At 41.5% G+C, this 24,210-nt stretch overlaps 1 protein-coding gene across 2 annotated transcripts in view; it reads right to left on the reverse strand.

Annotated features, from left to right (window-relative positions):
- Window positions 1–1,463: 1,463 nt before the first annotated feature.
- The window catches only part of LOC100554731 (ultra-long-chain fatty acid omega-hydroxylase), a 30,360-nt gene continuing 7,613 nt past the window's right edge, over window positions 1,464–24,210 (reverse strand). The window contains exons 2-12 of one of the 2 annotated variants that reach the window (XM_062971425.1): window positions 23,535–23,679; window positions 22,433–22,486; window positions 19,562–19,689; window positions 17,300–17,421; window positions 14,637–14,904; window positions 14,168–14,234; window positions 12,793–12,922; window positions 10,563–10,696; window positions 8,577–8,641; window positions 5,710–5,792; window positions 1,464–2,697 (exon numbers count right to left, since the gene is read on the reverse strand). In XM_062971425.1, coding sequence (XP_062827495.1) covers window positions 2,520–2,697; window positions 5,710–5,792; window positions 8,577–8,641; window positions 10,563–10,696; window positions 12,793–12,922; window positions 14,168–14,234; window positions 14,637–14,904; window positions 17,300–17,421; window positions 19,562–19,689; window positions 22,433–22,486; window positions 23,535–23,679 — 1,374 coding nt within the window. In that variant the 3' untranslated portion in view covers window positions 1,464–2,519. The remainder of the gene's footprint in view (window positions 2,698–5,709; window positions 5,793–8,576; window positions 8,642–10,562; window positions 10,697–12,792; window positions 12,923–14,167; window positions 14,235–14,636; window positions 14,905–17,299; window positions 17,422–19,561; window positions 19,690–22,432; window positions 22,487–23,534; window positions 23,680–24,210) is intronic. The other variant, XM_062971426.1, reaches the window with a different exon arrangement.

The raw sequence follows: 24,210 nt of genomic DNA on the forward strand, positions 1-24,210 counted from the left end.
TCATCTGCAAACTTGATGATCGTGCCTTCTAACCCTTCGTCTAAGTCGTTAATAAAGATGTTGAACAGAACCGGGCCCAGGACGGAGCCCTGCGGCACTCCACTTGTCACTTCTTTCCATGATGAAGACGACGCATTGGTGAGCACCCTTTGGGTTCGTTCGCTTAGCCAATTACAGATCCACCTAACTGTAGTTTTGTCTAGCCCACATTTTACTAGTTTTTTTGCCAGAAGGTCGTGGGGGACTTTGTCGAAGGCCTTACTGAAATCTAGATACGCTACATCCACGGCATTCCCTGTATCGACCCAACTCGTAACTCTATCGAAAAAAGAGATCAGATTAGTCTGGCATGACTTGTTTTTGGTAAATCCGTGTTGACTATTAGCAATGACCGCATTTGTTTCTAAGTGTTTGCAGACCACTTCCTTAATGATCTTTTCCAGAATCTTGCCTGGTATTGATGTGAGGCTGACCGGACGGTAATTGTTTGGGTCGTTCTTTTTTCCCTTCTTGAAGATAGGGACCACATTCGCCCTCCTCCAATCTGCTGGGACTTCTCCCGTTCTCCAAGAACTCTCGAAGATGATTGCCAGTGGTTCTGAAATAACTTCCGCTAGTTCCTTCAATACTCTTGGATGTAGCTGATCTGGCCCTGGGGACTTGAATTCGTTTAGAGTGGCCAGGTGTTCCTGGACAACTTGTTTCCCTATTTGGGGTTGGATTTCCCCCAATCCTTCGTCCATTCCATGTTGCTGAGGTTGAAGATGGCTTTCTTTTTGTGAGAAGACCGAGGCAAAGAAGGCATTAAGCAGTCCTGCCTTTTCCCTATCCCCTGTCACCATCACCCCATCTTCTCCTTGCAGTGGCCCTATCGCCTCCTTTTTCTTCCTTTTTCTACCAACGTAAGCAAAAAAACCTTTTTTGTTGTTTTTTATGTCCCTGGCAAGCCTGAGCTCATTTTGCGCTTTAGCCTTGCGAACCTTTTCCCTACAGGTGTTGGCTATACGTTTGAATTCTTCTTTGGTGATTTCTCCCCTTTTCCACTTCTTGTGCATGTCACTTTTGAGCTTTAGCTCAGTTAGAAGTTCTTTGGACATCCATTCTGGCTTCTTTGCACTTGTCATAGAATTAGAGTTGGAAGAGATCTCGTGGGCTATCCAGTCCAACCCCCTGCCAAGGAGCAGGAAAATCGCATTCAAAGCACTCCTGACAGATGGCCAAATTGTCTCAACTTTTGTGAAAGCTTGGGAAGCAGAGATTCTAGGATGACTCTGCAGTGGAAGAGATTATGCCCTTTTTTCAGAAAGGCAAACTGAATTTGGTACAAGTAGATTGGGTCTTTGCCTCAGAAGCATAATACGAAATCAGCAAAGCAAGGGGAGCACCTTGGAAGTAAGCAGGGTGCACTTGCTTATCACAAAGGAAAATGGATTCTCTGGAACTACAAAGACAAGTATCCACTGTTATAGTAATACAGAAATTTGTTTATTACCTTTTCACAATAACAATGGAGGCAATTGTCAATGATAGGATTTTTGAATTTGTGGTGTTACCAAAGGTTATATACAGTAGAGTCTCACTTACCCAACACTCGCTTATCCAACGTTCTGGATTATCCAAGCCATTTTTATAGTCAATGTTTTCAATATATCGTGATATTTTGGTGCTAAATTCGTAAATACAGTAATTACTACATAGCATTACTGCGTATTGAACTACTTTTTCTGTCAAATTTGTTGTATAACATGATGTTTTGGTGTTTAATTTGTAAAATCATAACCTAATTTGATGTTTAATAGGCTTTTCCTTAATCCCTCCTTATTATCCAACATATTCACTTATCCAACGTTCTGCTGGCCCGTTTATGTTGGATAAGTGAGACTCTACTGTAATATCATTTAAAGGGCATAGAATAATAAGGAATAAAACCAGCACCAAGTGTTTGTTTACTTTTTGTTTGTTACTTTAGTTTTTTTGTGTATATGTGTGTATTGTTATTGAGTTTTGGGCAAATCGTAGTTTTGTAATTGTAGGTACAATGTAGTTGTGTAGTTTTGTTACATATCACAACATTTTGTTTATTTCAGTATTGTTGTACTATTATGTTCTCTCTTTCTCAAACAAAAGTGACTTAAAAACAAAGAGTGTTTGGAATATTTGCCTTAAGATATCATTCTTTACAATCAACACTATGGTTAGGTTAGAGTTCTCCTGTCAACATGATTCAAGAAGTACTGCTGTAAGTTTAAAACAATGGCAAACTACATTTACACTGTTGCAACCTGTAAGACTTTACTGTAGTAGGACATAATTTTTAGGTCTCTTTGTCTCCGCCATAATATCAGAGCTAAGGAGCAATGGTAAGGAGGGCATAGTGATGCACAAACAATATGGTTCCACTCTGGTGTGCTGCTTTAGTTTAGGCACAAAGCTCCCGACCACCACAAATCCTCTGTGCAGATCCAGTGCTAAAACTTCCAGTTGCGTGTTGGAGGTTGGCGATAGCGAGGGCTTCCTGGTCAAGGCTTGGCCGGCAGAGGTTCCACCTGCAGCCACAGCCCATTCTCAGCTCTCAGGATTAATTCTGGCTTGCGCCGTACAGTCTGGCTTTTATCCAGACGCACCACAAACCGGAGCAACGTCAGAGCTAAGGTCACTTTCAGCTCTGCCATGGCAAAAGTCTGTCCAATGCAATTCCTGCAAAAAGGAGAAAGGTATGTTTTATGGAAAACGCCATATCATAGCACCAAAAGGGGACTGAACGGGCTGGTGTTCTACTGTGAAAAGTAACCATGAGACGATGAGGTTTGTATGTTATTCCTAAGGGAAAAAGCTGAGAAAGGTCCTTTCATGAGAGACAAACCACAGATGGCTCAGTATCTATTCCATAATGTTCTTCTGTTCAGGAGTTTCTTACGGCAAATTTGCACAGTGTCCTGAGCTTGTAATTCCCACCCACTTTTTGGTCTTCTGAAGAGTCACATGCCATGACAGTTCAGTGCCTTAAGGGAAGGGGATAAAAAGTCCTTACGATATATCTGATGTGCTTTTAAAGAGTGTAAGACTGCAAGGAGATCTGGAGACCAAATAATGTAGGATTTGTATTTTACAAATGCCTTTTTCAAGTGGTCTTCTGCACATCGTAACAAGTCCAAATGTGGAGTTTGTTTCCAATAGGTACAATTTTTTTTCTCAAAATTGAAAAATGAGTTATTGATTATAGCTCCAAAAATAAATTTTAATTCTTGAAGATCAATAATTTTGGTCTTGACCACTGCCTTGCTGATTCCACCTGCTTATTTTAGTATTTTTTTCTAGAATCATAGAATCATAGAATAGTAGAGTTGGAAAAGACCTATCTGGTGGCTTCCATGTCAGTGGGAGGATAAATCCAGTCCAGGTTTTCATCAAGAGAATCTGAGATATAGACTTTAGCACCTTGGGAAGCCAAGTTCCTCATTGTTTTTAAATCTCAATGAAAACCTTTTTTCCAAAACTTTTGAGATTTTAGTTTAATATCTTTTATAGAATCCTGTTTATTTTAATTACATCAATAGGACAATTTGCTTTATATTATATTATACTTTTTCCCTTCTGGAAAAGTCCCCGAGTTACAAACATCCGCCTTAGAAACAACTCCTAATTAAGAACAGGGGTGAGACAACAGGAAGTGAGAGAAATCTACCCCTCAGAAGGGAATTTCACTCCTGAGAGAGCTATCATGGAAGAAAGTTGTCTCCAGTGAATCTTTATCACCAATCCTTGCTTCCACAACAAGCCACATTGTTCAAAATCCAATTATCTCAGGGACATAAAGTAAAGAGCCTCCGGTGGCCTAGGGGATAAAAGCCTCGTGACTTGAAGGTTGGGTTGCTGACCTGAAAGCTGCCAGGTTCGAATCCCACCTGGGGAGAGCGTGGATGAGCTTCCTCTATCAGCTCCAGCTCCATGCGGGGACATAAGAGAAGCCTCCCACAAGGATGGTAAAACATCAAAACATCTGGGCGTCCCTTGGGCAACGTCCTTGCAGACGGCCAATTCTCTCACTCCAGAAGCAACTCCGGTTGCTCCTGACACACACACACACAAAGGGACAGAAAGTGTCCCTGAGACAACAAAACAAACAACACAGGAGTTACATTTAAAATGTACCAGTTCTAACTTACGTACAAATTCATCTTAATAATAAACCTAGAGAACCTATCTTATTTGTAACTTGGGAAGTGTCTGCATTGAATAATTTCATATTTTCTGGTGGTTTTTTTGAGTGGAAATCATCTATCGGACAGATGGCAAGCTATTTAACCTCAGCAGATTTAAAGCCAAAACCAAGGTCACCACAACATCTGTTATAGAACTCCAATATGCTGATGACAACATAGTCTGTGCGCATTCAGAAGAAGACCTACAAGCCACTCTCAACACCTTCGCAGAAGCATACGAGAAGCTCGGCCTCTCACTGAACATCGAGAAAACCAAAGTGCTCTTCCAACAGGCACCAGCTAATCCCTCTGCAAAACCAGGAATACAGCTTAACGGTGTAACATTAGAAAATGTTGACCATTTCCGCTACCTTGGCAGCCACCTCTCCACAAAAGTCAACATCGACACTGAAATACAACACCGCCTGAGCTCTGCGAGTGCAGCATTTTTCAGAATGAAGCAGAGAGTGTTTGATGACCGGGACATCCGTAGAGATACCAAGGTGCTTGTTTACAAAGCCATTGTCCTCCCAACTCTGCTCTACGCCTGCGAAACGTGGACTGTCTACAGACGTCACACCAAACTCCTGGAGCGTTTCCATCAGCGTTGCCTCAGGAAAATCCTGCAAATCTCTTGGGAAGACAGGCGGACAAATGTCAGCGTGCTTGAGGAAGCAAAGACCACCAGCATTGAAGCGATGCTCCTATCCCATCAACTCCGCTGGACTGGCCACGTTGTCCGAATGCCCGATCACCGTCTCCCAAAGCAGTTACTCTACTCTAAACTCAAGAATGGGAAATGTAATGTTGGTGGGTAGGAAAAGAGATTTAAAGATGGGCTCAAAGCCAACCTTAAAAACTGTGGCATAGACACTGAGAACTGGGAAGCCCTGGCCCTTGAGCACTCTAATTGGAGGTCAGCTGTAACCAGCAGTGCTGCGGAGTTCGAAGAGGCACGAACGGGGGGCCTAAGGGAGAAACGTGCCAAGAGGAAGGAGCATCAAGCTAACCCCGACCGGGACCGCCTTCCACCTGGAAACCGATGTCCTCACTGCGGGAGAATATGCGGGTCAAGAATAGGTCTCTTCAGCCACCTAAGAACCCACCCCCAAGACACCAAGGATGGAAGACAATCGTCCTCGAGCTCAGGAAAAGCCCCCTCTCCAATGTGCTAGAATGATTTTTAATACCCTGTCAACATCTACCTGGTCATATTGTGTATAAAGTTACTAAAACAAACAAAACCTTGCCAAAAGGCCAGGAGGCAAACAATACTGGTGACTCTGAACTTCTGTATTAATGTGTATACATGGAGAAGGAATCTTAATCTACTCTGGACTTCGGTCTGAACTTTCAAGGCACTGAACCTATTCCTGATATAATTTCTGTGCCTTAGTTCCTTTAAGTCAGGGTTGGCATTCATTGCCTCACTGACAGGGACACCAGCATAGATTGAAAGATTTGCTCCAAAGACTATATTTTTGGCAACCTGTGAATTCCTGCTCACCTCGGTCCTGCAGAGAAGGGGACGAAGGCCAGGGGGGACTGTTGCTTTGAGGCTGCTGGATCAAAGCGGTGTGGGTTATAAACCTGTGAGAACAACAACAGATTTCAAAAACAGGTTCCATGAGGATGAGAAGAAGAAGAAGTTAGGCAAGTTCCCAGAGAATGGGACACTGAGTCTTTTTATTACTGTGGATTTTCCTCGGTTTCCCAGGAATCCCAATTGATGTAATTATTTATTTACAGTATTTATTAGGCTTGATCGATCCACGAAAAATTTGATTCTAAACTCGTTTCAAAACTAGAGGGGGGCAGCTTTTCGTTTCTGATGGTATTTCCGAATTTGGCCCCCCAAAAAATTCGAAATTAACGAAAATTCGTTATTTTCTAAATTAATTCGTTAATGGCGGACACGCATGCGCAATTCCCAAAAACAGCACAGAGGGAGAGGACTTTACAGGACTCTCCCACCCTCATTTTTTGAGTGATCTTCTTCCAACTTGGTACAGTGGTAGAACACATTTAACACTGATAGCTCACCAAAATTTGGAACGTTTCCCTTATCCTCTGATTTTTGGCGAATTTTCATAGCTTTTATAATAAACCATTTTTTAATAATTGCAGAAATCTGTTCCTGGTTTGAAAGTCTTATTTCCTGTTAAATTGGGTTGTCTTTACTGTGAAAGTCATTGTTCTACTTCAGAAACTTTGTTTTTGTGGCTGAAACTTTGTTAAATTGGTGTGTGTGTGATATATACTGTGTATATAGTCCCTGCATAATGTGTGTGTGTGTGTGTGTGTGTGTGTGTATAGGTAAAGGTAAAGGTATCCCTTGACATTAAGTTCAGTCATGTCTGACTCTGGGGGTTGGTGCTCATCTCCATTTCTAAGCCCAAGAGCCAGTGTTGTCCATAGACACCTCCAAGGTCATGTGGCCGGCATGACTACATGGAGTGCCATTACCTTCCCGCCAGAGCGGTACCTATTGATCTACTCACATTGGCATGTTTTCAAGCTGCTAGGTTGGCAGAAGCTGGAGCTAACAGCGGGCACTCACTCTGCTCCCGGGATTTGAACCTGGGACCTTTCGGTCTGCAAGTTCAGCAGCTCAGTGCTTTAACACACTTCGCCATCGGGGCTCATGTATATATAATATACATACACATACACACAATGTGGAGAATATGTGGAAAGGTAGATAGATAAGTTGGGAGCCACAGCGAAGGCACCTTCCTGGGAGCAAGGTCTAATAATAATAATAATAATAATAATAATAATAATAATAATAATAATAGTAATAATAATAAAATCCCTTACAATATCCAAGATGGGTACCATTATTGGCAGAGAAAGCCAAGCTGTAGGAGTTGAAATCCAATCATTTATCCTCCCTATAGAATCAATTTTATATGCATTTTTAGCTACAGAAAAGCTAAAATCAGGACAGTAAAAGAACAACACCCAGAAAATGGGAATTCCAGACAGGAAACAATCAGGGCCAGCTAATACCTCCCAACAAAGGATTCCCCCAGGTAGGAAGCAGCCAGGCTTTGAAGCTGCAAGGCTATTCAATGCTAATCAAGGTGACCAATTGCAACATTCACACTTGCCTCCCACAGACAAGAGTTCTTTCTCCCACCCTGGACCTTCCACAGATATATAAACCCCACTTGCCTAGCTTCGCACAGACGTCAAAACCTCACCGCCGGGCCCCTCTCTGTCTCTCTCGGTTTCTCCATTCCCGGCTCCATCCGCCGCCTTCCCGCCTCACAGAGAGACACCAGGCCTGAGCTGAGGCGAGGCGGCGGCGGCCATTTCCCCCCTCCGTCTTCCTCCTCCTCCTCGGCCTCCTTCCCCCTTGCCCCCTCCCATTGGCTGAGCCCATGACGCCCCTTTTGCTGAGGGGCAAAAGGAAAGGGCCTGAATGGTGGGAGTTTGGGTGATTTGCAAAAGCTTTTTTTTCCTAACGAAAAAAACGACGACATAACGAAAAACGGCCTCTCGCGATTCGAAACCGCGATATCCAGACGTGTGGACAACCAATGCTTCAAAATTGCTTCAAAACAAACGAAAATAACGAATTAATAACGGTTAACGGGGAAAACGAATTATTTGAGCAAGCCTAGTATTTATAATTTGCCCTTCTCACCCCAAAGGGGACTTAGGGCAGATCACAGAACATACATATGCAGCAAACATTCAATGCCATTTTATACACAGACAAGAGAGACAATTGTACACAGAGGTCCATCTTCAGCAACTTTGGAGACTTGTGCTTGGTTCCGGCCATGAGGTGGGGGTGGGTATGGCGGTGGCATCACTGGCATTTTTCCTTACGAGTGTCTTAAAATACCTCCCTGCTTAAAAAAAAAGCAGCACCTACTCACATTTTGCTTTTAAACCGCTAGATAGGTGAAAGCTGGGCTAAAGGCCAGGAGCTCACCCTGACCCAGACTTCAGAGTGTCAACCTTTGATTGGCAAGATTTACTGCTGCTGGTGGTTTAACCTGCTGTGCTAAAGCCCAGCTTTTTACAGAGTGCAAAAAAGCTGGAACAGCCCAGTAGTAGACAACAAAGACATACATGACATATGTTTTATGTCCCATCAGCCTTATCAAAACATTTAACAAACACATTTAACACATACAGCAAACAACCCACATTAGAATCAAAGTCAACTTAAGCAAGCTGTTAACAAGGGGTCAAGATCCTGATCCAGATCTGCATCACTCCTACAAAGTGAATTTGAAAACAAAATAGTATCACCTCCCGGGGTCAATACAAGAAAAGTGTCTACTGGACTCTTTTAGGAATGCGCACTGAGTGTTCAAACTAGAGACAGAACAAATTGGGAAGAATGGGAAACAGTACCTCAGGCTCTGGCCACACAGCAGGATTGTGATGGGTCCCATATATGCTGATGAGGCAGACAACCCCTGGGGAGGGAAGAGTAATGAAAGCTTTTATTTTGCTGCTCAGGAAATTTAAAACTTTAAATCTCTAAAGCTTAAAACTTCAAAGTGTCAAAACTTTAAAACTTCAAAATTTTAAAACTCCAAAACTTTAAAATAAATTATTATTATTATTATTATTATTATTATTATTATTATTATTATTATTATTATTATCATCATCATCATCATTATCATCACAACAAGATGAGTCCACAGCAGACACTCTGCTGGCTGTTGAATTGGATCACACGTCGGACATTTCCCAAGTGTCTAGGACTGTGTGATATACTGGCAAATAATGCAAGCAGATCCCAGTAAGGTGGCCTTCTGCAGCTGGCAGATGGTAATTTTGTCAGCGCCGATTGTGTTTAAGTGCAGGCCAAGGCCTTTAGGCACTGCACACAGTGTGCCAATCACCACTGGGACCACCTAGACTGGCTTGTGCCAGAGTCTTTGTAGTTCAATCATTAAATCCTCATATCGTGTCAACTTTTCCAGTTGTTTTTCCTCAATCCTACCGTCACCTGGGATTACAACATCGACAATCCATACTTTGTCTTTTAACACGATCATGAGATCAGGAGTATTGTGCTCCAGAACTCTGTCTGTCTGAATTCGGAAATCCCAGAGTAGCTTGACATGCTCATTCTTTGTAACCTTTTCCGGCTTATGATCCCACCAGTTTTTGTCGCAGGCAGATGGTATTTGTGGCACAAGTTCCAATGAATCATCTGAGCAACGGTGTTATTTATGCCTCTGCTTGTAGTCTATCTGTGCGATCTTTTTGCAGCAGCTGAGGATGTGATCTATTGTTTCATCTGCTTCCTTGCAGAGCCTACATTTGGAATCTGTTGTCGACTTTTCAATTTTGTCTTTGATGGCATTGGTTCTAATGGCTTGTTCTTGGACTGCCAGAATCAGGCCCTCTGTCTCCTTTTTCAAAGTTCCATTTGTGAGCCAAAGCCATGTTTTTTCTTTGTCAATTTGGCTCTCAATTTTTCCTAGGAACTGTCCATGGAGAGCCTTCTTTTGCCAATTTTCTCTTCTGCTCTGGGTTGTGTTTTTACATCATCATCATCATCATCATCATCATCATCATCATCATCATCATCATATGTCCCCATGCTGTGCAGTCCTGGGAGTCATAGTTTTCCAAGATCCATGCCCTTTTCTTGGTGCATTTACACTGTGGAATGAATGCAGCTGAATCTTACTTTAATTACCATAGCTCCATACTATGCAGTCCTGGGAGTTATTGTTTTCTAAGATCCACACCCTTCTCTGTGGGACAGCCAGGAAAGAGAGAGAGAGAGAGAGAGAGAGAATCGCCACTTTCCCTCCCTGCTTCCTTGCTTCCAGAACTGAAGACACATAACGGCTGACATTTCAAAGAGAGGAGGTTTTTCCCACAAAGAACAGAGGGGCAGGATGGTGGGTGGTGCAATTAAAGTGTGATGGCAAATGTACTGAAAGAATGCTGAGTGCCACTGATACATTTAACAGTGTGATGAATGTAGGGAAATCATCTATTTCATTCCAGCACTGAGTCAGACGGAGCTCTACACTTCCCAACCTCAATGTGATGAAATGGATAGTGAAATTTTATGTCACAAACTATGAAAAAGGAAATAAGCACTTACTTAAAATGAACTAATGAAGTGAAGGATCAGAATGTAGGTGTGAATAAGCCACAGAGTCAACCTACCTTCCAAAACGCAGGATGTTTTGAAATTCACCCCATTTTACCTGTTCACACAATCTCATACTAATGGTGCAAAAACATGGCAGCCAATAGACAGCAGCTCCTTCACACGTATTCTGAGAGCTACTCCTTCAAGATGAAGGAGAAAGGAGAGCCCACCAAGCAACAGAGAGTGCACCAAATCCCTCTCTGGATAGATACGTTTGGGGATAACCTGTCCATTGGGCATTTTCACATCCTCGGTGCAGTGTCGTGAAATTTCTGTGACTGCCGGGTGGAGGCGCAAGCTCTCCTTAATGCACATGGTGGTGAAGGGCATCTGAGAGAGGTCTTCCCTGAGAAGAAAAAGGGGACCTACTGTTCACCATGGCTGGTTGGCACAAGAACATCAATGCATATGGTATCAGCAATTTCTCTTCTCTTCCTAGATGCAAGGCAGTCTGGAAGCCAAGACCTATTGAGGAGCAGTTTCAGGAGATGGGTATGTTTAGCTTGGAGAAGAGGAGGTTAAGAGGAGATACGATAGCCATGTTTAAATATTTGAAATAATATCCTATTGTGAAAGGGTCAAGCTTAATTTCTACTGCTCCAGAGACTAGGGCACTGAGCAAACCACAGGAAAGTAAATTACTCCTAGGACAAATGTTTTCGGGTGGAAAGAGCTATTGAACAGTGGAATATGTTGCTGCTTTGGAGTGTGGTGGATGTTATGGCTTGTGCTGAAGATGAGGGGGAAGGGGTTCTTCACCCCGTATCTGAATCAGGGGCAAATACAAATCCCCAGTATGAACTGTCTGACACTGAGGAACCTACCTCTGCAAAGCAGGAGCAGCAGCTGCAAGGAGACAGGGATACAGAGTCAGAGAAGGATCAGGGGTTTCAGGAAGCAAACCAGAAACTAAGCTAGGCTGCAATTGAGATCTGATGCCATTCAACTGAGGCTATCCAGTTGGTTGACAGAGAGGCGGACCAAAATGTGGGATCACTTGGGAAAGTGGCATAAGTAGCTGGAGATGACCGAAATATCATATTTGGCCAAAATTGGCAGAGATCCTTATTGATACACTGGATGTATGTTAGTGGCCATCCCTCCACTGCTCTATGATTATAATCTGATTTGGAGAGGGTGTTGCTTATTCATTTAATTTATATTGTCACTTTCTGCCAGAAATGATTACTTTTAAAAGCTATTATCAATTAGGAGCAAACAATTAATTTTTGCGTGTGTCAGGAGCAACCGGAGTTGCTTCTGGAGTGAGATAATTGGCCGTCTGCAAGGAAGTTGCCCAGAGGACGCCCGGATGATTTGATGTTTTTACCATCCTTGTGGGAGGCTTCTCTCATGTCCCCACATGGAGCTGGAGCTGATAGAGGGAACTCATCCGTGCTCTCCCCGGGTGGGATTCGAACCTGGCAGCCTTCAGGTCAGCAACCCAACCTTCAAGTTACAAGGCTTTTATCCCCTAGGCCACCAGAGAACACAAAAAAACAGAACATAAAACAGACATTTAATACCACTGGACTATTCAAGACTAAAAATAAGCTATTGAATTATATCAGCCAATACACTTTTAGAGGATGCAGAACCTCTACAAAAAGTGGAAAGGCTATGAATAAAAAGGAAATACATTTCGACCATAGAATCACACCAGAGGATTTAGAGATCCCATAAGAGAATATAATAATCAAATTTGCAAAAGCAAGACCTGCAAATGGGGAGAGCTGATTGTAATCATTAAAACAATTGATTAGAAGTGAAACAGAAAAACAAAATACAATGGAATTAACAATACATCAATAAATAGACATGATCAGCACCCAACAAGTTAGAACCAAACCATTTCAGAACAGACTATCTTGCTTTCTAACTTGAACAAAAAATGTCTTTGATTGCTTGTATTAATGAACAACAAAGAACTGATTCTAGCTTCTCTAGGCAGGGATTGTAAAAGTCTTCTTATTTATAACAGCACTTCGTTTTTGTGACTTAGGCAGGCAAAAGACAGCCAGTTATATTTCTCTCATCATGCCAGTAGTTGATAAGTGACCTCCTCTCTGATCTTTGGCAAGAGTCATACCAGCAGGTCAGGAAGTAATAGTTCAAAAATCAACTTTTTCAAGCTTTAGAATCTAATTCAGTGTAGATCCCTATCTATCATACTGTCTTAGTTCACTTTGTATGTATGTGTGTATAAACATGGAGGAAGATTAATTCCTTCTCTAGCTAAATAACATCTGGCCTCAAATCCACTTTAATTCACCCATTCCAAACCGTGCCCTGGTAGTAATAGTTTAAAAAAGTAACTTCTATCATACCATCTTTGTTTAGTGTGTGTGGAAGAGTTAATTCCTCTTCCAGCTGAATATTCAACATCTGACCTCAAGTCCACCATAATCTACGCATTTCAAACCAGGCCCTACAGTTCATTACCATTCAATTTCTTCTATGTCCCGGTCATGCAACAGTTCCTGGATTTCCTCCCGGCACTGGTCTTGGTAGTGTGGATGTTGGGCCAGATTGTACAGCACCCAAGACAAGCCGCTTGCTGTAGTGTCGTGGCCTAAAACATGAGAATAAGAGTGAAGCACATACAGACAGAGAGGGATGCAGTATATAAATGCAGGGAAACACAGAGAACACTGCTGACCCATTGCAGCCATGGCACTCCATCATCAAGCCATACACATTTGAACTGAAATAGCTCTTCTTGCAATTGGAATAAATTAAGCTGAGAGCATATATGTGCCAGGGTAGTGGTTTAGTCAAAATGCACATTTTTAGCTTTAAAAAAAAAATCAAAAGTTTTAAAGGATTAAATGTGGTCTATTACTATCCTGTAGTTTTATAAAATTCCTTAATACATTGCCTTCATATAAAACTCAGAGATAGGTGTTGGGAATGAACGGGCCGTTAAGCTCTAATCACCCTCTTTATGAGGTAAATTCCCATTAAAATAGCAGAGTAAAAATTGCAGCAGCAGTGAGACTTACGCAGTGTGAGTTTTGGAAGGCTTCTGTGTCATCAGGAAGGCAAAGGGATGCAAAGTTAGTTTTAAAGTTTAAAAGCATTTATTGAGGTAAAAAGAAATCCATTGATGGATAGAAAAGGTTTGGACCTAACTATCTAATCCAATCCTGTTCTAATACACATAGACGGATTAAAATAACAAAGCTCTAGATAGCTATATCTTGACTAATAGAGGACAGAGGTGCGTCCTCTCTGGAAAGCAGGAAGCTGGAATGGTGACCAAGCCTTGTGGGTCGCTTCTTCTCTAGGGCCATAAACATTCCAAAGGCCAAATTGGGGAAGTTACATCAAAGCCCTACGAGATATCACATTTCTAGAAACATCAAAGGGTGGGCTGACCTAAATAGGACGGGAAGCAGGAAACAATGGTGAATCCTATCTAGGCATGCTTTGGAAACGGGGAAAGGATTCCCTCAATCTAACTCTATCATCTATCTGACTACATTTAGACTTGAGTAGTCCAGGGTGATTCTCAACAATAGTGACTTGCTTTCCAAAACTCTCCAAATTAAGCTCTTATTCCTTTCATTATTCATGAGCTACCAAAAGAGAGAGAGATACAAGTATCTTCACATTTTCAAGTTCAAAGAGTGTGTCCAGGCAAAACATTCCCTTAAAAAACTGCAATGCTCCTCCCCAACTACACATTTCAGACTACTATGATGATAATTTGTGAGGGGCAACAGGATCCCAACCCCCAAATATCCCTCTATCTCTTCCTCTTCCCCTCTGGGTCATCGCTGATAGTGGCAGTAGAAGTCCAAACTTGGCATCTTACCCTCAAACATGAAGGTATCAACTTCAGCTGCAATGTCTTCATCAGACAAGTGGCATCCCTCTTCATCCTACGAAGACAAAATGAAATGTTGGGTGAGATGAGACTGCTGCCTGACCACTGGAGAATCTCACCAGGACCCACTATTAGTGGCAGGAGGCAATCCCTTTCCATGGACCAGAGTCTCATGTTGAGACTCTGCTTCCTTCTGTTGCTAATACAAGCCAGTTCTCATAAGAATAACTTTACCATGGGACCGGGACCGCCTTCCGTCTGGAAACCGATGCCTTCACTAAAGAAGGACATGCATTCACCGCCAAGGCACTACACTTGGAGGGCCATCATCCTCGAGTTACGAGAGATCAGCCAGATGGCAAAATCCAGTAGTGTAGGGTTCCTCATCCCATGAAGGTTCCTGCTCCACAGACAACAGTCAGGCCTTCCCTGCTCTTGTGACTCTTATGCCTAGTACCTTGGCTATCAACAGGACATCAATGAAATCCTTAGTTTTGTCCTGCTTGGGTTTGAGCCAGGCATCCTGTCCCAAGTTGCTAAGGGTCATTCGTCGCTTCTGGATCACATCAGCAGTGAAACGGTGTACGATGTCACAGGCATGGCGGAAGCGACGGCCATCTGACGTCAGATAATAGATCCAGTCAATATAGTTGTGCAGACTATATGGTCGCCGTGCTACAAGAGAACTGAGCAGCAGGATGGACGCAATGTATTCACTCGGTTTCCTAGAATCAAAAAAACCAATTTGTCAGGATATAACGAGAGACAAAGTTTCAACAGAAGCTGTCTCTCAGATATCTAAAAAAACTGGGGTAGGGGGGAATAATGGCCAGGCCTTGACCTGTCCCAGTTGTCAGCATATACCTTGGCTGACTTATTATCGCCAACTTACTTGGTTTGTTTGCACATTTCAATGGGCAAACAAACCTAGTATTTCTCAGAATATTTCATGCTATGAAATCTCTAGCAATGAACTGCTCTCAAATGTCTTCAAGATGTCCCAGCACAAGATGTAAGGGGTGAGGCTGCTTATTATTATTATTATTATTATTATTATTATTATTATTATTATTATTATTGGAGTCTCCGGTGGCCTAGGGGATAAAAGCCTTGTGACTTGAAGGTTGGGTTGCTGACCTGAAGGCTGCCAGGTTCGAATCCCACCCAGGGAAAGCGCGGATGAGCTCCCTCTATCAGCTCCAACTCCATGCGGGGACATGAGGGAAGCCTCCCACAAAGATGGTAAAACATCAAAACATCTGGGCATCCCCTGGGCAAAGTCCTTGCAGACGGCCAATTCTCTCACTCCAGAAGCAACTCCAGTTGCTCCTGACACGAAAATTTATTATTATTATTATTATTATTATTATTATTATTATTATTATTATTATTATTTGACACAAAGACATAGTATGACACAGCAAACGAGATATATATGCTGGATTTCATTTTAGAAAATCACAGGTTGAACACTTCCCAAGTGTTTAGAACTGTGTGATGTATTTTCAGATGATGTGTGCAAATCTTAATAAGGTGGCCTTCTGCAGTTGACAGATCATAATTTTGTCAATGTTTATTGTTTCTAAATGGATTATTATTATTGTTATTATTATTATTATTATTATTATTATTATTATTATTATTATTTTATTTCTATCTCGCTTTTCTCCTGTGGGTGGGAATTAAAGCGGTGAACAACATATAAAATTCATACAAATACATAAATTTGTGATGCTCCTGATGTCATCAACTGCAACTCCCAGCATTCTTCAACAGCAGCTTTGCCAACTTGGCTGTTGAGAGCAAGAGTGCAACAAAATTTGGAATCCTACCTGTGATATACACTTATTCAGGAGTTAACTCTCTTTAATTTTAATGGGCCTTACTCCCAAATAAACTTGCTTTGCACTGCAATCATTGGCATGCTTATCTAGAGCTAAACCCTACCCTACTAAATCTTATTAGACTCATTCCTAGGTAGGTATGTAACTCTTTGTGAGGCTACAAACAGAGCCAACCTCATCAGTAAAAACAGCCACAAAGATTTTACACATCTGGGTGTTTTTTAAATTTTGTTTTATAAAGCTTTAGTTTTGTTTTATAAATATTCAGACATTTCCAATGTTTTGAAGTAACAATAACTCCTAAGCACTGTTCACTACATGTTTTCTGTGAGTGCATCTCTATCCTGTAAAATGATTGCAGTTTGATACCACTTTAACTGACACAGCTCGATGCTATGGAATAATGGGAGCTGTCTTTTTACAGAGTGTTTAGTCTTCTCTGCCAAAAATTACTCATGCCTCACCACACTACAAATCCAATGATTCCATAGCATTGAGCCACGGTAGTTGAAGTGCTGTCAAATTGATCAGTTCTGTAGTGTAGATGTACTGTATATAGCTCTCAAAAATATACTTAGTGGCACCCTCATCAAACCAGAATTGCCATCACTTTTGGGAGATGAAGTTACAATCAATGAACAAATGATGATAAAGTATATGGATTCACAGGAAATGTTCATTTTGAATTTCAGACTCTTACATCGCACTGAGGAATCATCTCACTTGCTGAACTGTCACAGAAGTGATTGTGCCCAATGGCTAAACTGCAGCCCATGATTCACAAGTGATAACCACAGCCAATTCTGTAGCCAGTTAAAATTTCTCTCCATAAATTACCCCAATGTCCCTTAAGGCAGGGCTCCTCAAACCTTTTGACTTGGGACCCCTTTTGGCCCGAGAAATTTTTACATGATCCAGGATAGTTATATTAAATAGGTATAAATATCAAACATTTCCTGACAACAAATCAGCATTTGTAAGGCTTGCTAAACATGTTGATGTTCCTCTTCATTAAGAACAGCTGAAGCCTCTTCTGTAGAGTCTACTATAATTACTGCATAACATATCTATATAAACGTCTAAAATAGAACTGTGGTTTTTGTGGGAGCCGAAATGCAATTGGGATTGGTTCAGCTCTCCAATGTTCACTGGGGGATTGACATGGTACCCCATCTTTTCACAGTTTCCCACTCTGAAATAAAGATATCCCTAAGGCTGCCTATAATATCCCAAAGGCAACTAGATAACCTAGGATTACATTTGCTTGTTTACTCACTCCTGGCAGTTGCTGTTATAGCTGAAGACACATTTTTGTAAACTGTCCAGAGTCATGAGGCTGATATGCTCAAACATGTCAATAGAAGTAGGGCCTGCAGCTGTGAGCCTGCGCCATTTAGCCTTAAAAAAAGAACAGTGTGAACAGACAACCTGAGTCAATCTTGCTGAAAGAAAGCAATTTTTACAAAGTGAAGTGGGTTACTAAAGTAGCAGGGCTCTAGTAGGACAGAGGTTAAAAGGTACAAGCTGAGAAAGAAGATCCTGAAAATAGTTCATCTTTCTGTGAGCAAAGGCAGGAGATATAGCAATAAGATGATTCTCACTTGTCCAGAGGGCAAGTGAAGCTTATGCAGGAAGAGTTAGCTCAAAAGCAACATGCAACCAATGTCTGGGCAAGTAAAAGTTGGAAACAGAATGTCAAGTGTCCAAAATATAGGAGGCTTGCAAAATTTGAATTTAAGTATGGATATTTATTTAAGTTTGCCCTCTCCTCTGAATCCATTGCTAGAACCTTCAGTAGCTCAGTGTGATGCTATTTTGCAGATAAAATTTGTCATAAGAGCTGACTTAGAGGATGTTATTGGAGCAGAAGTCACCACAAGGTGTCCAGAAACTCTGTGAGTGGCATTATTGGATCAGTTTTAATTAGTGAGTACTGTTGATGGACAAGCTGTTGGGACAAGTAAGGAGGCTTTCTTGATCTCTGCTACTCTTAGTTGTTTGCCCAGGGAGGAGAAGCAATCAGATGTCAAATACAACAAATTATCAATGCATATCTTAGGGAAGGGAATTTTCCACCATGTTTAAAAGAAGCAGTAGTTAGATCACTGTTAAAAAAAACCCTCTCTGGATCCCCTGGACTTTAATCATTACAGACCAGTTTCTAACCTTCCTTTTTGGAGCAAGATGATTAAGAAGGCAGTTACCCTCCAACTCCAGGCAGTTTTGGCATTTCAAACTGGCTTCAGAGCAGGATATGAAGTTGAGACTGCTATGGTTGCCTTAGTGGATGATCTCTCTCTTAACATGGACAAGGAGTGTTTGTCCCTGTTGGTGCTTCTAAACCTCTCAGCGGCTTTTGATACCATCAACCATGGTATTCTTCTGGAATGCCTGGAGGGACTGGAAATTGGAGGCACTGTGTTGCAGTGATTCTGGTTGTACCTCTTAGGCAGGTTCCTGTTGGTGATGCTTGGGGAATAGCTGCTCCTCAAAAAAGGAGCTGTTATGTGGCATCCCACAAAGTGCCATTCCTTCCCCAATGTTTTTAAACATTTACATGAAACCGCTAGGAGAGATCATCTGGAGGCATGCGGCGGGGTGATATCAGAATGTTGAAGATAATCTAAAAATATTTATCCAAGCCATCCAAAACAGCTCTAGCTAAGTATAGTGTGTCTCCTCTGAATGAATGCCTGAAGGAGGTAATGGGTTGGATGAGGAAAAAGAAATTGCAACTGAATCCAGACAAAACAGAGGTACTTGCCATCAAGGACCCTAATCTGGGGATTGAGGTGTGTCAACCAGTCCTGGATGGGTTTACACTCCCCCTGAAAGGCTGTGTCCACAGCTTGGGAGTCTCCTGGATTCATCTCTCCAAATGTCAGCCCAAGTAGATGTGACGGTCAGGAGTACTTACTATCAGCTTAGGCTGATACTCCAGCTGCACCCCTTTGTAGGTACAGCTGGTATAACTGACTTGGAGGAGTTATAAGATGGTAGCGCATGCCCTGGTAACCTCAAGGTTGGACTTCTGCAATGCACTTTAAATTGAGCTACCTTTGTCCCAAGTTTGGAAATTCCAGTTGGTTCAAACCACGGCAGCCAGATTGGATACAGGAACATCCAGGAGTGAACTTATTACAGCTATTCTAAAGTCACTCCACTGGCTACCAATTAGTTTCTGGGCAAAGAACAAGGTGTTGATTTTGACCATTAAAGCCCTACATAGGGTGGGACTATGACTTCCCTCAACTGAGACACTATACTCCTATTGATGCAGCAGACAATCATATTGGCTTTTAAAGCTGTCACATCAGTTAACAAAGTATATGAGTTTCTGGACCATACTTCTTTAACATCAAGGCCACTACTACTTTAACAGCATTACAAAATTTGGGAGAAATTAATGCACAATAAAACAGAGCCTTTCAATATAGATATATGCTTCTTTTTTAACAAGCTGGTTGTAAGGCAAACATCTCTGCCTACATAGAGGGGGCATAGCCACAGAATGCACTGGAGTTTTGGAGGAGCTCACATGCATGATATCTGTGCTCTGGTTGAAGATTTTCATGTAAGGCTTCAGGATATCAAAATGGAAGGCAGGAGTGAGCATGCGCCGATGTCGTGCCCACTTTTTTCCACCGCTCAGCAGGAGTCCATCACCTGGGAGAAAAAGAAACAATAAGTTCATCATTTCTGGGGGACACAGAAAGAGCCTCCCCGAAGACTGAGTAAATCCAGTCAGGCATCCCCTGGGCAACTTTTCTTGTAAATGGCTAATCTCTCCAACCCAAAAGCATTGCTTTTAAACATTTTTAACATTTTAAATGTGTTTTATCTCTCTACAAATTGATGAATACCAAAGGTCTTTATCAAGACCATTGCTAACGATTATGTCTATTAATATAGAAGGTTTGTCACTTACTAAGGAAGAGCTACTAACCAAAATGTCTGAGGACATTTTGTGTGACATCTTATGTTTACAGGAAACACACAGAGACATCACAATGAGAAGACTAAAAATTATTGGAATGCAACTGGCAATGGAACGACCTCACAGACAATATGGTACTGCCATTTTTGTACGATCTGGTGTAGCAATCTCTGCAACCTCTCTCACAGAAGTGAACAACATTGAAATCCTATCTGTGGAACTTGATAGTTGCAGTGTATCATCACTCTGTAAACCACCTGGGGCTGATTTCTATTTTATGCTCCCAACCAATTGCCACAATCATCAAGCCCATTTTATTGTGGGAGATTTCAATACCATAACTGTGTCTGAGGCTATGACAAAGATGATAGAAATGGCAAAGCAGTTTTAATATTGGGCCGACAATAGTAGAATGAGCCTCCTTCATGACAGTAAACTACCACCATCTTTTAATAGCGGCCGATGGAAGCAGGGTTATAACTTATCCAGGCCTCGCTTATCCAAGGTTCTGGATTATCCAAGCCATTTTTGAGTCAGTGTTTTCAATATATTGTGATATTTTGGTGCTAAATTCGTAAATACAGTAATTACGACATAACATTACCGCATATTGAACTACCTTTTCTGTCAAATTTGTTGTATAACATGATGTTTTGGTGCTTAATTTGTAAAATCATAACCTAATTTGATATTTAATAGGCTTTTCCTTAATCCCTCCTTACTATCCAAGATATTCGCTTATCCAAGCTTCTGCCGGCCCATTTAGCTTGGATAAGTGAGACTCTACTGTACCACCATCTTTTAATAACGGCTGGTGGAAGCGTGGTTATAATCCTGATTTGATTTTTGTAAATGAAAGCATAATCCACCAATGCGTTAAAAGGGTATTAAACCCAATATCTAATACACAACACAGACCAATATGCTGCGTAGCATATGCAGCTATAAGACCAAAAAGTGTGCCATTCCGCAGAAGATATAATTTCAATAAAGCTAACTGGACAAAGTTAACAGAGACCTTGGAAGCTGCTATTTCTGATATTGAACATTCTATAGAATGCTGGCTCTTCGGCTAAGAAATTGAGATGAGCACCAACCCCCAGAGTCAGAAACAACTAGACTTAACGTCAGGGAAAACCGTTATCTTTTAGACTCCTATAATCCAGTTCAAAGCAGATGTGGATACAGCCTAAGACCAAATGATTGATTTAGACTCATACTGTGGAACCAGGCCCCATCTACACTGTCATATAATCCAGTTTCTGAATCCAGATTATCTGCTTTAATAAGGATTATATGGCAGTATAAAATGATATAATCCAGTTTAAGGTAGATAACCTGCATTCAGAAACTGGATTATATGACAGTGTAGATGAGGCCATAGTAAACAAAGTGCTCCCTACTCTTCCAGTTAAAATGTTAAAACCTTGCAACACTAAATCAAACAGCCTCTGTAAAAAGAATGCAGGCAATTAAGTTGCACCAATGAACTCACCTTTTCCCTGCATTAGTAATGATGCAACAGGTTCTCTGAGAGAAAGTTTAGGGATAGTTTTTTCACTTCATCGTCCTATAAAACTTTACACAGAGATTGCTTTAATAGCAGGCAGGGTGTCTCCTATGAAGAATGCTGTTTTATAAAGTAGTCATCAAGTGGCATGGCATAGCATGACATGGCATGTAGCCTGGAGCTTCCTCTTGCAAGCTGTCTTGCCTAACTTCAAGACTGACGTGTCTTCCTTTGAGCCTTCAGGCTGTTTCCACCAAAAAGAGTAATGGCCACTAGTAATGATGTACTGATGTAATGATGTTCAAGGTTATTTTAATACAGTAGAGTCTCACTTATCCAACATAAACGGGCCGGCAGAATGTTGGATAAGCGAATATGTTGGATAATAAGGACGGATTAAGGAATAGCCTATTAAACATTAAATTAGGTTAAGATTTTACAAATTAAGCACCAAAACATCATGTTATACAACAAATTTGACAGAAAAAGTAGTTCAATACGCAGTAATATTATGTTGTAATTACTGTATTTATGAATTTAGCACCAAAATATCACAATATATTGAAAACATTGACTACAAATATGCGTTGGATAATCCAGAACGTTGGATAAGCGAGTGTTGGATAAGTGAGACTCTACTGTAATTGCTTCCCAAATTCTGATCTGAATCACAGTGAGGATAAGTAGGCACATCATCCAATTGATATCGCATTACATTTTTTTGTACCACAACTGTTGGTTTGCCACATCTCTCACTTTTCTTGTACCTGACCTACACTTCCGATTTTTTTAAAGTTACTGTTTAGAAACTCTGTATGGTTTTAATGTTTATTTTTTACAGGTCAATTAAGCTTTTACAGTCCTGAAAATCGTACCAGAACACACCCAAATAATGCTTGTTCATGGTCAATATCTAATTGAATAAATACTAACTGTATAATAAATACATAGGAGGTCCTTACCAAGCCAGGGCTTCAGGAAGCCATAAAAGAGTTTGTCCTTGGGAGCAACAGCAGCTGCAGGGAAGAGAAAAACAAGACCTGTATTCAGTCTAGTCTTTCCTATTTTTATTGTTTTATTATTTTACTGTTCATATTTCTAGGTATCATATAATCTTTTATCTTAATGCATTCAAGCATACTTAAACTGGCGAAAAAGACAAAGCGATGAAAATAGTACAATAACACCCCTGTATAGGCAATGGTTGGAGCCCCGATGGTGAAGTGTGTTAAAGCACTGAGCTGCTGAACTTGCAGACCGAAAGGTCCCAGGTTTAAATCCCGGGAGCAGAGTGAGCAGCCGCTGTTAGCTCCCGCTTCTGCCAACCTAGCAGTTCGAAAACATGCCAATGTGAGTAGATCAATAAATACCGCTCCATGCAGTCATGACAGCCACATGACCTTGGAGGTGTCTATGGACTACTCTGGCTCTTCAGTTTAGAAATGGAGATGAGCACCAACCCCCAGAGTCAGACATGAATTGACTTAATGTCAGGGGAAACCTTTACCCTATAGGCAATGGTTATCAGAAACCATTGTTATGCCCGAATGTCAGTAAATTCCCTAAATTCTGGGATCAATCATTTTAAGGAATTTGCTGGGTCCTCTAGTGTGACTTCCAGGGCAAGCATAACACGGAATTGCTAGAGAACCTAGCAAATTTCTAGAGAGAACATTTTCCCCAGAACATGGGTAGGTGAAACTATGGATATGGAGTCTTACTTTATTGTATAGTCCCATTTCACCCATGACAACAAAACCTTATAAACAATAGGAAGATCATTTTTCTGTGCAAAGTCAAATGCTTTCTATCTCTCTCATTACATCAGCCTTTCACTTGATCTCCTATCTTACCATGGAAATAATCCCCATGGAGGGTACTGCATTCATTCTGCACTGTAGATGTACTCTGCTCTGCAAAATTCCACATCAATGTATGTTGCTCTCTATCAACTATGGACCATTTATATCATCCCTGTGGAGTTGCTGTAGAGAGAGGACCATGCTGTCCTCATGAGACTCCCTTTCCATTCCCACATTTTGTCACAATCCACCACCACAGTACCTGAGGCAGTCACAACTGGCTTAATATAATCAGGATGAGCCAACCACACGATTGGTAAGAAGGGCCCCATCCATGTCAGAAAGGGTGGGGACAACGTGGCCACCCACTTGGCTATTTTCACCAAGCCCTCCTCATTAGGATAAACCTGCAAGGGAGAGAGGCAGTGAGTCTGGTGCTATCAGGAAAGGAAGGGGAAGAGATGCTGGTGGGATTCTACAAGTGGGAAGCAGAGCAAAGACATATCCTTTTATAGAAAAGCATTGGGTCTGAAGTTCAGATTCTGGCCATATGTCATATGGTGCCATCCTAGAGCCGTGGTGGCACAGTGGGTGCCAGCTGGACTGCTGACCTGAAGGTTGGGTTGCTAACCTGAAGGTTGCCAGTTCAAATTCACAAGATGGGCTGAGCTCTCATCTGTTAGCTCTAGCTTGTGAGGACATGACAGAAGCTTCTCAGTTGCCCTTGGGCAACGTCTCTGTAGACAGCCAGATCTCTCACACCAGAAGCGACTTGCAATATGTTCTCAATTAGCTCCTGACACAATAAAAAAAATCCTAGAGAGCGCTAGGTTGAATAGTGTACAGTTTTTAGAATTATGCATTAGATGCTTTCAGTGCTAGGTTTAGGATTGTGCATTAGGAGCTTCTAACAAATAATTCTATTTCACCAAACTACA

Source organism: Anolis carolinensis, chromosome 2, assembly GCF_035594765.1.
Source record: "Anolis carolinensis isolate JA03-04 chromosome 2, rAnoCar3.1.pri, whole genome shotgun sequence".
Lineage (NCBI taxonomy): Eukaryota > Metazoa > Chordata > Lepidosauria > Squamata > Dactyloidae > Anolis > Anolis carolinensis.